Here is a 14,473-nt window from a genome sequence, read left to right as displayed (position 1 = left end):
CTCTGAGAGAGTCAAAAGGATCCCGAACTGCTATTAACAAAGCCCCAACACTCAGCTTTCTGGGTCTTTCTCCCAAAACTGCAGTCTGTCTCCTTCGTTTCCTTGCACAGAAAATACATACATATATACATAGCCTTCCCGCACCAGGGAGTCATTTTCTCTAACCATCTCCTACACAGGGGTGGGGCATCTTTTTTCTGTTGAGGTCCATGTTCCCTTGGAGATAATCTCTCAGGAGATGCATACTAGCAGTGGGCAGGGCTAGAACCAAGTGCCCCCCCCCCAAGTGGGCTGCTGAGGGAGAGATTGCTCTTGTCAGAGGTGGATCCCCATTAGCCCTCTCCTGTCCAAACCCCAGTTCTATAGCACTATGATATAGCTGCAGTGTTTGGATACATCCATTAAAGTATTTTTAAAATCTGCTGCCCAGTTAATTATGGTCAACTTTTAAAATTTAACAACAGGTTTAGTTATTTTAAATAACTAAACCTGTTGTTTAGTTAATAACTATTTTATTGTTGTTAATAACTATTTTAGAGCCTTGTGTGGCGCAGAGTGGTAGGTGTCAGTATTGCAACCGAAACTCTCCCCACGACCTGAGTTCGATCCCAGCGGAAGCTGGGTCTCAGGTAGCCGGCTCAGGTCAACTCAGCCTTCCATCCTTCTGAGGTTGGTAAAATGAGTACCCAGCTGGCTGGGGGAAAGGTAGTCATGACTGGGGAAGGCAATGGCAAACCACCCCGCTATACGGTCTGCCATGAAAACGCCAGCGTAAGTGGTGTCCCTCTAGGGGTCAGTAATCACCCGGTGCTTGCATAGGAGGAACCTTTCCTTTCCTTAGTTATTTTAATACAAACACAAAAAATGGCAAGTGAGAGGCACCACATAGAGTGCATTGCCCCCTTCTCTCTCTGAAGAGAATGACTGGGTTCATACAATACATATCCAGGAAACCGAAGAATCCTGTATCCCCCAGACACTGTCTAAGGGGCATAGGTTTGTTCTCTAAAACAGTATAAAGTTGTACATGAATAAAATGAGAGTTCGGGGGGGAGCATATTTTCTTGGGTTTAAAGTACGCATCTTCTAAGATGGCACAATAGGTGCCATCTTAGAAGATACATTTGCTGGGTTCACACACCACACTAACCCACATTTAGTGGTTGAGTGTGGGTTGTTCTTGAACCATGGGTTGTTGCTGTACTGTGGGTTATCATGTTGTCTGAATGCAGCGTGTTTTCGACAGGGTGACTTGTTAACCATGCAGTGTGGCTTATTTTTCTCCAACAAGCCACATTGAAAACCCATGGTTTGTTGTTGGGTTGTTCAGGGTGGTTAACAAGCCACAACACATGGTTAACAAGCCACCCTGCAGAAAATGCACTGCATTCAGACAACACGATAACACACACCTCAACCGGCTCAGCGAAAGAACCGTGCTGGCTACCTCTCTGTGCTCTGTAAATGGAGCACAGAGATGGGGGAAAGGGGGCATTCCTTCCCTCCCCCTCCCTGAAGCCTCCACTAGACAGGCAAAATCACAAGGCACCTCTGGCTCTGCATAGGAAACTCATAAGCCTCCAAGCTCGGGGGCTTACGAGTACCCAGGGCGCAACCCACAGCACTGCACCCTTAAATGGATCAAAACTCATACGACTAATCGACTAAGATTTCTTTAATCAACTGCAGCTCTAAAGATCAGGTAATGGGTAGCATTATGGAAATTAGAAAAGACTTTTTTTTACCTCACCTCACAATGTTATTAGCTCCTAATAATAACATTCCTAGGATAAGCAGTGCTGATCTTCTGGATGATCAGTTAGCATACTGCATGCTAACTGAAGCATACATTGTCTAATGTGGTGACATGAGATAGCCTCTTCACTGTGGTGGCACCCTGACCTTGGAATGCCCACCTGCCAGAGGTACTCCTGGTAGCAACTTAACTGAAATTTTGGTGTCACGCTAAGAACCACCTGTTTACTCAGGCATTTGTAAGTGGTTAGTTGCCGCTGCAATCAATCTCACTGCTGATTGTTTTATCGGTTTTATTATATGTTTATTTATTGTATTTTATTGCTGTTTCATTATTGTTGTTTTAACATTGCCCACCCTGGGATTTTTATGCAGGGCGGGATATAAATTATCTACCGAGAGTCCTTGGTCTTCACCAGACCCCCTCTCCGGGAGACCAAGGTTGCTGAGTGCATGTACTGGAGGTTGGGCCCGAAGGGCAGTCTGGGGATTCTGCTCGTGTACCGTCCACCCTGCTGCACGACTGACTCCCTGGCTGAGGTGCTTGAGGTGGTCTCTGATGTGCGTGTACAGTCCCCTAACTTATTGGTGTTGGGGGACTTCAACGTACATTCAGAGGCCATCCTCACAGGAGCACCTCGGGACTTCATGGAGACCATGGCCTCCTGGGAGCTGCACCATATTCTAACTGGGCCCACCCATGTAGCCGGTCATGCACTAGACCTTGTGTTTGTTTCTGGAGAAGCGGGGAGTGATCTGGAAGTCGGGGGTATATCCACCACCCCCTTGTCATGGTCAGATCACTATCTGGTGACGTTGGACTTCTCGGTTCCACAACCCCTCCGTAGGGGTGGAGGACCCATTAAAATGGTCCGCCCCAGGCGTCTTATGGATCCAAATGGATTCCTGAACGCGCTTGGGGATTCTCTGGGGCACGCCAACGGCCACTCGGTCGAGACCCTGGTGGGTGGCTGGAATGCCGCAATCACTACGGCATTAGATCAGGTGGCTCTAAAACGCCCTCTCCCCCTGAACAGGGCTTGGACTGCACCATGGTTCAATCCGTGGTTACGAGCTCTGAAACAGGAGGTGAGACGGCTAGAGCGCCGGTGGCGGAAGTCTCGCTCTAAAGATGATCAGACACGGGCTAGAGCTGTATCTTCAGCCTATCATGTGGCGGTGAGGGCAGCAAAAAAAGGAATAGTATGCTGCCTCTATCGCGTCTGCAGAGTGCTGTCCCAGGAGGCTGTTCCAAGTGGTCTGGAGCCTGGTCGGTCCTGTGGCTCCGGAACCACTGGAGCATTCTAAGGCCTCCTGTGAGGCCTTGGCAAGGCACTTTGCAGATAAAATTGATCAGATTAGGTGTGTTACTCTGCACGCTGTGGATACAGTTAGTGAGCAAGAGGCGGCCTGTGGCAAACCAGTTTGTGGGATCGGTTCCAGCTTCTTCCTCCTGATGAAGTATACAAGGTGCTTTCATCTGTACAGCCGACCACCTGCTTACTTGATCCTTGCCCATCTTGGCTCATTATGGGCTGCAGAGGGAGACTGGGTGAGGGGATCAGGGCAGTGGTGAACGCCTCCCTTGAGGAGGGAGTGATGCCATCAGCCCTCAAGGAGGCAGTGATAAGACCGCTCTTAAAGAAGCCCTCCTTGGATCCTCAAGTTCTGAACAACTTTCGCCCAGTCTCAAATCTGCCATTTTGGGGCAAGGTGATTGAGCGGGTGGTGGCAGTGCAGCTGAAGGCACACTTGGAAGAAACTGATTATCTAGACCCATTTCAGTCAGGCTTCAGGCTTGGGCATGGGACAGAAACGGCCTTGGTAGATGATATGAGGAGGGCTCTGGATAGGGGTGAATGCTCCTTCCTTGTTCTCCTCGACCTCTCAGCAGCTTTTGATACCGTTGACCACGGTATCCTCCTGGACCGCCTGGAGGGGTTGGGCATTGGAGACACCGTATTGCGGTGGTTCCAGTCCTTCCTCTCCGGCAGGTACCAGGGGGTAGCACTGGGAGAGGAGGTTTCGGACCCGTGGCCACTCACTTGTGGGGTGCCACAGGGTTCCATCCTCTCCCTGATGCTATTTAACATCTATGTGAAGCCGCTGGGGGCTATCATCAGGAGGTTTGGGGTGCAGTGTCATCAATATGCGGATGACACGCAGCTCTACCTCTCATTCAAATCTTCACCAAGGTTGGCCGTAGAATCCCTGTCCAAATGTCTGGAGGCGGTGAGTGGCTGGATGGGGAGGAATAAGCTGAAGCTGAACCCTGACAAGACCGAGGTACTTTTGGTGGGAGACAAGAGGAGGCTAGGGGATGTTGACCTGGTGTTGAATGGGGTACGGCTACCCTTGAAAGACCAGGTCCGCAGCCTGGGGGTCATTTTGGACTCCCAGCTGTCCATGGAGGCTCAGGTGTCAGCTGTGAGCCGGACAGCGCTGTATCAACTCCATCTGATACGGCGGCTGCGCCCCTTCCTTCCCGACCATCTGCTCCCATCGGTAGTACATGCCTTGGTCTCCTCTCGTTTAGACTACTGTAATGCGCTCTACGTGGGGTTACCCTTGAAGACGGTTCGGAAACTGCAGCTGGTACAGAACGCGGCGGCTCGCCTGATTAAAGGCAGCCGCCGGCGAGATCACATCACTCCAGTGCTGAAGGAGTTGCACTGGTTACCAGTTTTTTTCCGGGCCAAATTCAAGGTGTTGGTTTTGACCTTTAAAATCCTATATGGTTCCGGCCCAGCCTATCTTAAGGAGTGCCTCCAGCAGCACCAGACAGGCCACTTAACAAGATCAGCCTCGGATGGCCTTCTCTCTGTCCCATCAGCTAGGACAGCTAGACTGGTGGGGACGAGGGAGAGGGCCTTTTCTGTGGTGGCCCCCACTCTGTGGAACTCCCTCCCTAGGGAACTCCGTCATGCCCCCTCTTTAATGAGCTTCCGTCGTGCATTAAAAACGTGGTTGTTCAGGCAGGCATTTGGGGTGGTTTAGGGTATTTTATAAAATGTTTTTATTGTAGAATTTTATTGTTTTAAACTGTTTTATTGTATGTTGTACATCGCCCAGAGTGGCTGGGTGACCAGCCAGATGGGCAATTAATAAATTTAATAATAAATAAATAAAATAAACAAAAAAACAAAGTAAGTTATATGTACCATGTAGACATACACATTAGAGATTTAAGTTGATATGTGAATGTGAAAAAAGAAGTGGCCATGTAGACTGTGATTCATCCACCTAGCCAAATACCGGAAGGGCTATCACACAGAAGAGGGCAAAGGGTTATTCTTTGCTGGCCCAGGGGCAGGACTAGATATAACGGGCTTGAGTTATAGGAGAGTAGCTTTGAGTTGAACATTAGGTGTTGAACATTTCAGTGTAACTTACTGATGGTAAGAAATGTTCAACAATGGAACCAATTACCTAGAGAGGTGGTGGGCTCTCCATCACTGGAGCTCTTCACACAGAGCCATCTGTTGTGATGCTCTAGCTATGGATTTCCTGCACTGAGCAGGAGGTTGGACTACAAAACCCTCTTCAACTCTAACTATTTTATTCTATGGTCTTTGTACTGGCTCTTCCCAAATGCCTAAGAAGAGAAAAAATGCAACAAAACAGCCACAAGAGAATCACATAATCTACCATAAGATGAGTCATTCAGCAGCCAAGTTACATTGAGCAGGGAGTCAGAGAGCATCAAGAACTTCCCTTTGAGCATGTCTATAATAGCGGGATGCATCACTGTACAAAGACTTCCTCATCGAGGATCATGGTGTAGCCTAGTAGAAAGGATTGGAACCAGAAAAAACGAAACCCGACAGAAAGACAACTCAGAATGGTCATCAGTCCTCTTCCAAATATGCCTTCGTATTAAATGCCATGTTGGTTTACCTCAAGTTATGAGATGAAGGATGCAGTATATAGAATCTTAGATTGGAAGGGATAAAAAGGCTACTTATCAGTCAATCCTTTTGCTACAAAATTTAGCTGAATCTCACAGACATACACTCCCACCACACACATCAGCAGGTCAGCCCACATAATCCAGAGCACACCACGCAACAGAGAGCAGGTGCAACACAGAAAATACACCAACAGAACAAACAGCTCCAGTTTGTCACCAAGGACATTTAAAAAAGAACAACTGAGATTACAGTCTATACACAGTGATAGGAATAAAAACTTGTAGGGCCTACTGTAGTCGAGCGAAAACGAACCAGAAAGATTAGCAGGACAAAAAGAGGAGCCACTATCTGAACCACAGATAAACTGTTTGGTCTCCAGTTCTCTATTCAACACACACTGTATGAACTTTCCCACAGCCATTGGGATATGTTAAAGTACACAACTGTCTAGAGAATTGTTACTATCAGTATCTGAACTTTTCCGTTGTTTGTTTACTCCTGCTGCACTAGAAATGAAGAGAATTAATTCAAACCTTTGAAAGTATTATTTTCTTTTAAACGTCACACATATATGAATGCATCATGAAGATTTATTCCAGACAAGTTCAATTAGACCAATCCTGAAGCCCTTTAGAAGCATAAAACTTTGGGACTGCCAGCATATTCCCCCCTGCAGTTTAACTAGACATGTAGTAAGCTAATTCAGCAAAGTGCTATTAATGGTTGATCTTATTTCTTTTTAAGACATTAGTCACTTTTTCTGCATGTACCCAAAACAACATACATAAAACCACATAATACACATAGAGGCAATATCCAATCTGACACAAGTGATAGCATAAATTATGTTGTGCTAGTATAAGAAAATCTAGCGCAACATCAATATCATAGGAACATAAGAATACAATAAGAGCCATGCTGGATCAGACCAAGGGTCCATATTGTCCACCATTCTGTTCATATAGTGGCCAACCAGTTGCCCAAGGGAAACCCACAAGCAAGACATGAGTGCAACAGCACCCTCCCGCCCATTTCCCCAGCAACTGGCATACATGGGGACTACTCAGGACTAGTAGCCACTGATAGCCTTCTATCTACTACTACTCAGGACTAGTAGCCACTGATAGCCTTCTCTTCCAGGAATTTGTCTCACCTTCATTTAAAGCCATCAAATTGGTGGTCATCACTTTGTCTTGTGGTAGCAAATTCCATAGTGTAACTATGCGCTGTGTGAAGAAGTCCTTCCTTTTATGTGTCCTGAATCTCCCACCAATCAGCTTCATGGGATGACCTTGGGTTCTAGTATTATGAGGGAGAAAAATGTCTCCCTATCTATTTTCTTCATTTCTGCATAATTTGGTGTGATGAGTTTTCCGGGGAATCCTGCTGCACCAGCTAATGCTATTGCCATTGCGCTAGAGATCCCTTATGCTAGTGCAAAGTAATCTATGTTAGCACTCATGTCGCACTGGATACTGCCCAATACCTAATCTGCTCTGCAGTGTCATCACACTCCTCTTTGGCTGAGAGACAGGAATTGCAATGTACCACATTGTTCCTACAGGAACAGACAGCATTAGGATGGGTAACTGGAGGTCCAGGGTCTCAATCCACTCCCACACCAACATCACACCAGTTCTCAAGGATCCGCTACTTATTTTGCACATCAGGTTCTTTCTTCTCTTGGCTTCTGTGCAAGCAAAGAGGCAGGAAAATGCATCTTTAAAACCTCCTTCAGCCTTGTGTGAACACTGAACAGCGAAGCTCCACTTATGTTTCACAGCTGTTTGCCGGCGCTTTGTTCTATCAAGGCACATAACAACATTGGGGGTGTTTCCACACTATCAGCTTCACTTTGTTTGCAACTTTGTTGCGATGTTTCCCAATCACATCTTCTCCTTTTCCTGTTTCCACAACCCTTAAAGACCTGGCTTATCATCGCCAGAATTATTTTCTTGATGGCTGGGTGGAGTCTGGGTTGTGTCTGATTCCCTCATCTGTGTTCCCGCCTCCTCAGCCGTTTTTCCAGGGCAACGGAAGGAGAAGCTAATGGAGGAGTACCGGATTTCTAAAAAGGAATCAGCTTTGCTGTGAAAAGAGGCTTCCCCCCTCTCCCCCACTTTCTCCTTTCCCCCGAAAGTCCAGATGCACCTGCATTTCAGGAGCAAGCCTCATTGAGCACAATGGGAGTTACTTCCAAGTAGACACACATATGCTTGTGCTGGGAAAGGGGGGGACACACAAAGAGGGAAACTAGCCCCCATGTTAACCCAGAGGACCTCATTGACCACAATGGGAGTTACTTCTGACAAGACAGTAATGGGTTTGTTGTGGGACAGAGAGCAAAACCAGCCCGCATTTTAATGCACAGGATCTCTATACGGAAGCTGTGAATGAGTTACATCCTAAGGCAATGGACCAAAGCCTCGAGATTACGCTTAATCCCATTTAAGGAACTGGGCTTAAAAGTGTGCCATTTCAATTGAGGGGGAATCTATGTAAATTATGATGTAGGCATTCAAAGGCAAGCCTCATTCAGCACAATGGGAGTTATTTCTGAGAAGACACTAATGGGTTTGATGTGGGAAAGATAGTAGTAAACACAAAGACGGAATCCAGCCCCCATTGTAACCCACAGGATAACTATAACGGAGCTGCGAAATACTTTCTTCCTAAGGCAATTCATCGAAGCCTCCCTTGGTAAACATATTTAAGGAATTGGGGTCTAATGTGTGCCATTTTAATTGAGGGGGGAAAAATATCATGGTAAGCCACATACCACTTGCTGAATGTTCTGCACCAAGCAAACGCAGGTCTAGCAGATATGAATGTGGGTCATACAATTTCAAAGTCCCCCACAAATCCTGAATACGTATATAACATTTTTACTTGAAGATCTAACTTTTTTCAAAATTAGTAGTATTTGTTGATTAAAGATTTCTTTCGAAGGGGTGCAGAGTTGAAGCCTATGAATGTCCCTTCCCCTACAAAAGCTTAGTACTAAAACACGTTTTCAAAGTAAGCATCCCCTTGTACTTTGAAAGTGGGCAAGATTTAGGGGCAGGGGTTGGTAATGAAATGTTAAATTGTAAAATGGTACTAAAAGTCCATTTGCGCAGACCTTATACTGACAGCACAGTCAGAATTCATCATAAAAATTTAACAAAATAGAACGCCTAACAGTGCAGTGTTATGATGTTTATTTATTCAGAAATAAGTCCTACTCGTTCAGTGGGGTTTACTTCCTAGCAAGCATGTTTAGGATTACAGTCTTAAACCTTGACATGATTTTGTCAGTATAGATGACTGTGCCCCAGTTCACAAACAGGGAACACTGAAACAAGGAGCAATTCCAAAACTGTCAGGGTGGAACCAGACCAGCCTTCCCTAACTTGGTTGATTCCCCCCAGATGTGTTGGACTTCACATCCCTAACCTGATCAAATGTTCCACAAGAAATGTAATATGTACAATTATAATGCTGAAAATGTTTATAAAAATCAAAATGATGATGATGAAACTCACACACAAAAAATTGGCTAACCAGAAGTTTACATGCATATCACACCGTTTCTAAATATTGATATTTGACAAACTTGCAGGTGGTCATACATAGTCAATTGAATAAACTCATATCAACTTCAACAGGACATAAGCCAACCCAAGTATCAGGGTGAACAGATCAACATGTGTATATATACATTGAACCAGCTCAATGATAAGAAATTTCATACATTAATAAGTTCAAAAGATGCAATTATCTTTACAACATAAATTGTTTTAAGTGAATCAGTCTAAAGAGCCAACCCCAATTACCTTGTTTTAAGTGAATCCCATCATAGTCCAAAGCATCCCAGCATAGTCCAAAACATCTGGAGAGCACCAGGTTGGGGAAGGCTGAATTAGATGTACAGGAGTTGCGTGACTGCCTCTGAAAACAGCAGCCCCACCTCACCATCTCTTCTCTTGTAATACACCAAAATGTGTGAAGTAACAGCAGGTTGCCTGCCCCCACAGGAAACAGATAATGAAATGGAGCAGGTACATTCCGAGGGCACTGACAACACACTGAGCGTTTTGTTTTGTGAATAGTTTCTGGTGAGAGAAGGGGGAGTTGCGGTTACTAGAGTTATCTAGCTGGCACTGGAAATTTGGCATTTGGCAGCACATGATGAGTTTTAATCGGTCCTGGATGTGTCTTTAGTTATGTCTGATAGTTCAATGTTGTTTTTAATTATGTTTGTGTATATTGCTTGAGTGCTTTTATGTGCTTTTTGTAAATGGCTTTTAAACTTTTTATATTGTATTTAATGTTTTAACTTTGTAAACTGCCCAGAGAGCTTCGGCTATGGGGTGATATAGAAATGCAATTAATAATAATGATGATGACGATGTCTGTTTTTCAGCTTCAATTTAGTTCTTATGGAAATAATTAATCTGAGACTGAGCAAACCAAAAATGGAGAGAAAGAGCCCCTGAACAGTCAGAGGCTGTCTTGCCTCAGTTTTATCATATCATTAATAGCCAGGTAGCCAACACACAGACATCATCTCACATATGCACACTGGAATTTGGACGCTGCTGCAAGCAAAACACCCCTAGTATCACCAGAGGTATGATAGTATATACCAGCCTTCCCCATCCTGGTGATAACCAGATGTGTTGGACTACAACTTCCATCATACTCAGCCAAAGCATGCTGGCTGCCATTGATGGGTGCTGTAGTCAAACACATCTGGTGGGTACCAGGGTGGGGAAGGCTGGTATATATGGATGTGTGGCTAACAGGCCTTGGCACTTCATTGTGTCTGTAAACAACTTTTTTTATTTGGCCCATGACAAAACCTGAGGGACCTAAAGCCTTTTGAAACCTAAGTGTGATTAAGGAAGTGTAGGGAACAGGGTGCATTTAATTAACCATGCAATGCTGTGTAAAAAATCAGAGCTGAGACTTGAGCTCAAAGTTTGACACCACTGCCTGTAACTTTTGAGTTTGGATTTATTCCAAACAAAGAGGATTGGGCCTTAAATAGGAGCTAGCAGTTCTAAGAGAACATGAGGCAGTGTGAACCTGCTTTCAGTACCACCCTGCAAAGGCCCAATCCTGCATCTCCCATGCTGTGTCTAGTTTGTCCCCAAGGCAGCTAGGAAATAACATAACTGAAGCAGCTGCAGCTCTCAGTTTGAAAGATGACGCCTTTCGTAGGTCATTCTGCAACAGCAGAGATAAGTCATGAGAGGAACTCAGTATAAAAATATGCTTCATGTGCTTATCTTATCCTAAAGAACATGTGAGATAGAAAGATGGCAAATGCCCCCTTTTAAAGTCCTTGCTTTTGCAGTAGAATGACAAGGCTGAGTCATTTACATGAGCCTAGCCACTAGATTACTGTATGCATCAGAAAGGCAGAGCCCTATAAAAATTTATACACTTGTGCATTTTAAAGCCAAACTTGTTTTTCTTCTTCCCAAGCAGACACTGGCTGTTTCTGAACTTGTCTGGCGAAATGGGAAAGAGTCAACTTACACAAATTGAAGTATTTCACCCTCCATTTGAGTGCTAAGATAGTAAAGACTATGCTGCTTCCACAATCCAACACTATTTCAGCAGTCCAGTGAAGCAGAAGGGCCTTTCCAGAAAAGGAGTAGCAGAGAGCTGATCCAGAACCTTTTCTCAAAGCATCACTTCTGTTGCATCTTCCCAACACTCAATATTCTGTTCCTGGGGAAAAGCAATACTTCCCCCAAATCATGCTTTCATTGCTATTGAGACTGCTATATGAAATGTTATGCGATTGTTGTCATGGCCACTGGATGATGCAACATCGTTCAGTTGTGATAGTCTATAATTGCCTCTCAGCTCCTCTTATCTTTTCCTAAGGTTTAAATGTCTTGAAGGCTGAGTTCTCCCCTGCTGCATGGAACAGCTGTGCATACATTCTTAAAGGCAATGAAAGGCTATATTACTTAACATCCCAGTGTTTCATGAAATTTCCTTTTTCTTTTTTTAAATTAAAAGCTTTTTAAAAACCTTTTAAAAAGGGGTTTTGAAGACTGCACACTTACCTTCTCTGTGGAACAGGGCTACATATCTTTGAATGAATAAGTTCAAACTAGCCTTGTGCGATGCGCTATAAAACCTATTTATATTTTTAAATATTATTATTTTTAAAAATTAACAGGAAAATGACCCCTGCTCAAAACACAGATGTAGTCACCAAAATAATTTGCACTGAAATAGGTAAGATGTTCCCTCAACTTTCTCAGACACCATTTGCATTTTCCTCAGAATTTACTATTGGTACAAATCCACCTGTGCTCACATGGCCAAAGTATTCACTACTAGTGTTCATATCCCCAAAGCAGCCTACAGTCTCTAAGCAGCCTATTATAGTCTACACAATTTCAGTGTGATGACTGAATATTAAGCAAGCCGTAAAAGCGCTAAGCAGGTCTAGATCTCATCAGCAACCTGGATGGGTTACAAGCACACGCATGTAAGAGCAGCATATAAGCATAACATATTTTGCAAAAATAAATTTAAGAGCCTTTGCAGCAAAGAGCGCCTTAAAGATTAACAGATTTACCGTGGCATGTTTTCGCAGGCCAGATGGATTTTGTCACATAAATGAAATGTCATCCTCAGTTGGCAGATAATCTATATCTATCCATCCATTTGTACATAGACATTCACACAGAGAGGTGTAGAGGGGGGGAAATGAAACATACAAAGCACAGTCTGTAAGATTCCTATGTAAAGCTTAAACAGTTACAAGGTAAGTAGAGTGACCATTCACATGTGAATCATCACTGATCTTGTATATATTTGGGATCTGCACAGAAACGTTGCAAGGTGTACCTTGTGAATTTCATGGCCTTTTGGCCCCTTTGTTTACATGTTTTTCTCTTTATCTGTGTATGTGTATAGATATCTGCCAACAGAGGATAGGCTTTATGCAGCTGATGAAGTGGACTCCAATTAATTAAAGTTGATGCCAGAATACATCTATTCGTCTTTAAAGTACCAAAAGATTCTGTTGTTTTTGCGACAACAGACTAACATAGCTTCCCCTCTGGAGTAAGGATGATGATTAAAACAAATGCTTCTTTTGTCTGAATGGATTTTCACCAAAGTGTCTTTGACACTTCATGCTTTCAATGCTTGAAAGCATGAAGACCTTGATCCTGCATGGTATTGACCGTTTCAGACTTCTGACTGTGCAACGGCCTCATGTATAGAAATATGCTCACAGATCTTTAAGCAATTATCTCACTCATTCTTTGGCACTCAGACTTTGCCAGTAACAGACTCTAGCTCACCAGCTGCAAGAGACAATGCTTTATAAAGACAGACGTGTGTTGGTTTCTAACTTTTAACAAACCACCAGGTACTAATGTTTGATGACCAAGTATTTGGTGTGCATGCATGCCATTTTTCAGCTACACAACTGTCCAGGGTTAGGATCTAGAAACATCAGCCATGCCTGGAGTTCCACAAGGCTCAGTTCCTCAGGCAGGTAACTCACTTCATTAGAAGAGGGTTTTTTCCCCAGACACATACACGCACCCATTAGAGCATCCAAGCTGGAAGAAGAGTGTCACTGCAGGGTTGGCAGTTATTAATTTGCTTCTGCCTCCTGACTAGGATTCTTGGAAGAAAGAAGCCCAGCCAAATTCCTTACCTTGCTAGGTCCAGGAAGGAGTCCACGGTCTCCTTTGTGGTGGGCATGGCATCGTCCAAGCCAAGCTCATTCTTGTTGAGCGCCCCAGCACCGACCCCAGGTTTGATGATGAAGCCCAAGGCAATGGCAAGGGCCGAGGCCATCAGGGTGGTGACCAAGAAATAGGAGATGGCGATGCCGCCCAGCTTGCCCAGGGACCGGGTGTCCAGGCTGGCGGCTCCGGACACCAAGCTGCACACCACCAGCGGCAGGATGATCATCTTGAGCATGCGGAGCAGCATCTCTCCCGGGAAGGCCAGGTAAGTGACCTGCGCCTGGGTGAGGTGCATGTGCCTCACCAGAGAGCCCATGGCCACGCCGGCCAGCACCCCGGTCACGGTCAAGATCACGATGCAGTTTTTCTTCAGGAAGCGCCCGAAGCCCCGAAGTTGGAAGAGCTTCAGGCGGGGCGGCCGGGCCCCTTCGTCTCCGCCTTCAAAGCCGGACACCACCGTGGGCTCCAGGTAGCCATTCCGGCTCTCGTTTGGCTTCTCCATGCTGGGCAGGCTCTGGAAGCAGGCGCTGCGGTCTGGCGAGAGGAAACGGCTGCTGACAGGGGAAGAGACGCTTCCCCGACCGTTTGTGGGGGCTTCAGAAAGGATAACGCCGCCGCCGCCGCTCGTGTTCTTCAGGGCCAGAAAAAAACGAATGGCGAGCCCCGAACCGCTGCGCGCCCTCGGAGCACCGAGCGCCTTTTACGCACGAGCGAGCTCGCCGGCTAATACTGGGGCGCGCCGTGAAGCAGCGGCGGCAGCCGCACCACCACGGCGAGGGCCACCCCGCCCGCCCAGAGGGGGATGATGCAAGACGAAGACAGGCGGGCCTCAGCTCCTCCTCCCCCAATCAGAGCCCCCTCCCCACGGCCACGATGGTAGGCAGTGGATTCGCCACCCGCCTTCCCTTTGGCACGGCTCATTGAACGCTGAGAGGCATTTTAAAGGGGAGCCTCTGAAAAGAGCAGTGAGCGCGGGGGGGGGGGGGCTGTCGAGAGGGAGGAGCCGAAGAGGCTGGGCGGAGGGGTGGGGGCCAGAGCGGTGCTTGCTGCACCTTTTAATTTGCCGTTACTAGCGGGCTGGGACATAGAGGC

The 14,473-nt window shown here is 45.8% G+C and overlaps 1 protein-coding gene across 1 annotated transcript in view; it reads right to left on the bottom strand.

Moving 5' to 3' along the window:
- SLC1A4 (solute carrier family 1 member 4) overlaps window positions 1–14,196 on the bottom strand; it is a 34,797-nt gene extending 20,601 nt beyond the window's left edge. Inside the window, exon 1 of the mRNA XM_084823563.1 lies at window positions 13,348–14,196. Within this exon, the coding sequence (XP_084679689.1) occupies window positions 13,348–13,883 (536 nt within the window). The 5' untranslated portion in view covers window positions 13,884–14,196. The remainder of the gene's footprint in view (window positions 1–13,347) is intronic.
- Between the last annotated feature and the right edge of the window lie 277 nt (window positions 14,197–14,473).

This window comes from Heloderma suspectum, chromosome 1 (assembly GCF_057233095.1).
Source record: "Heloderma suspectum isolate Gila_16-S chromosome 1, 16-S_ref, whole genome shotgun sequence".
NCBI lineage: Eukaryota > Metazoa > Chordata > Lepidosauria > Squamata > Helodermatidae > Heloderma > Heloderma suspectum.
Note: the sequence above shows the minus strand (reverse complement) of the source record. Positions and strands in the feature narration are given on the sequence as shown.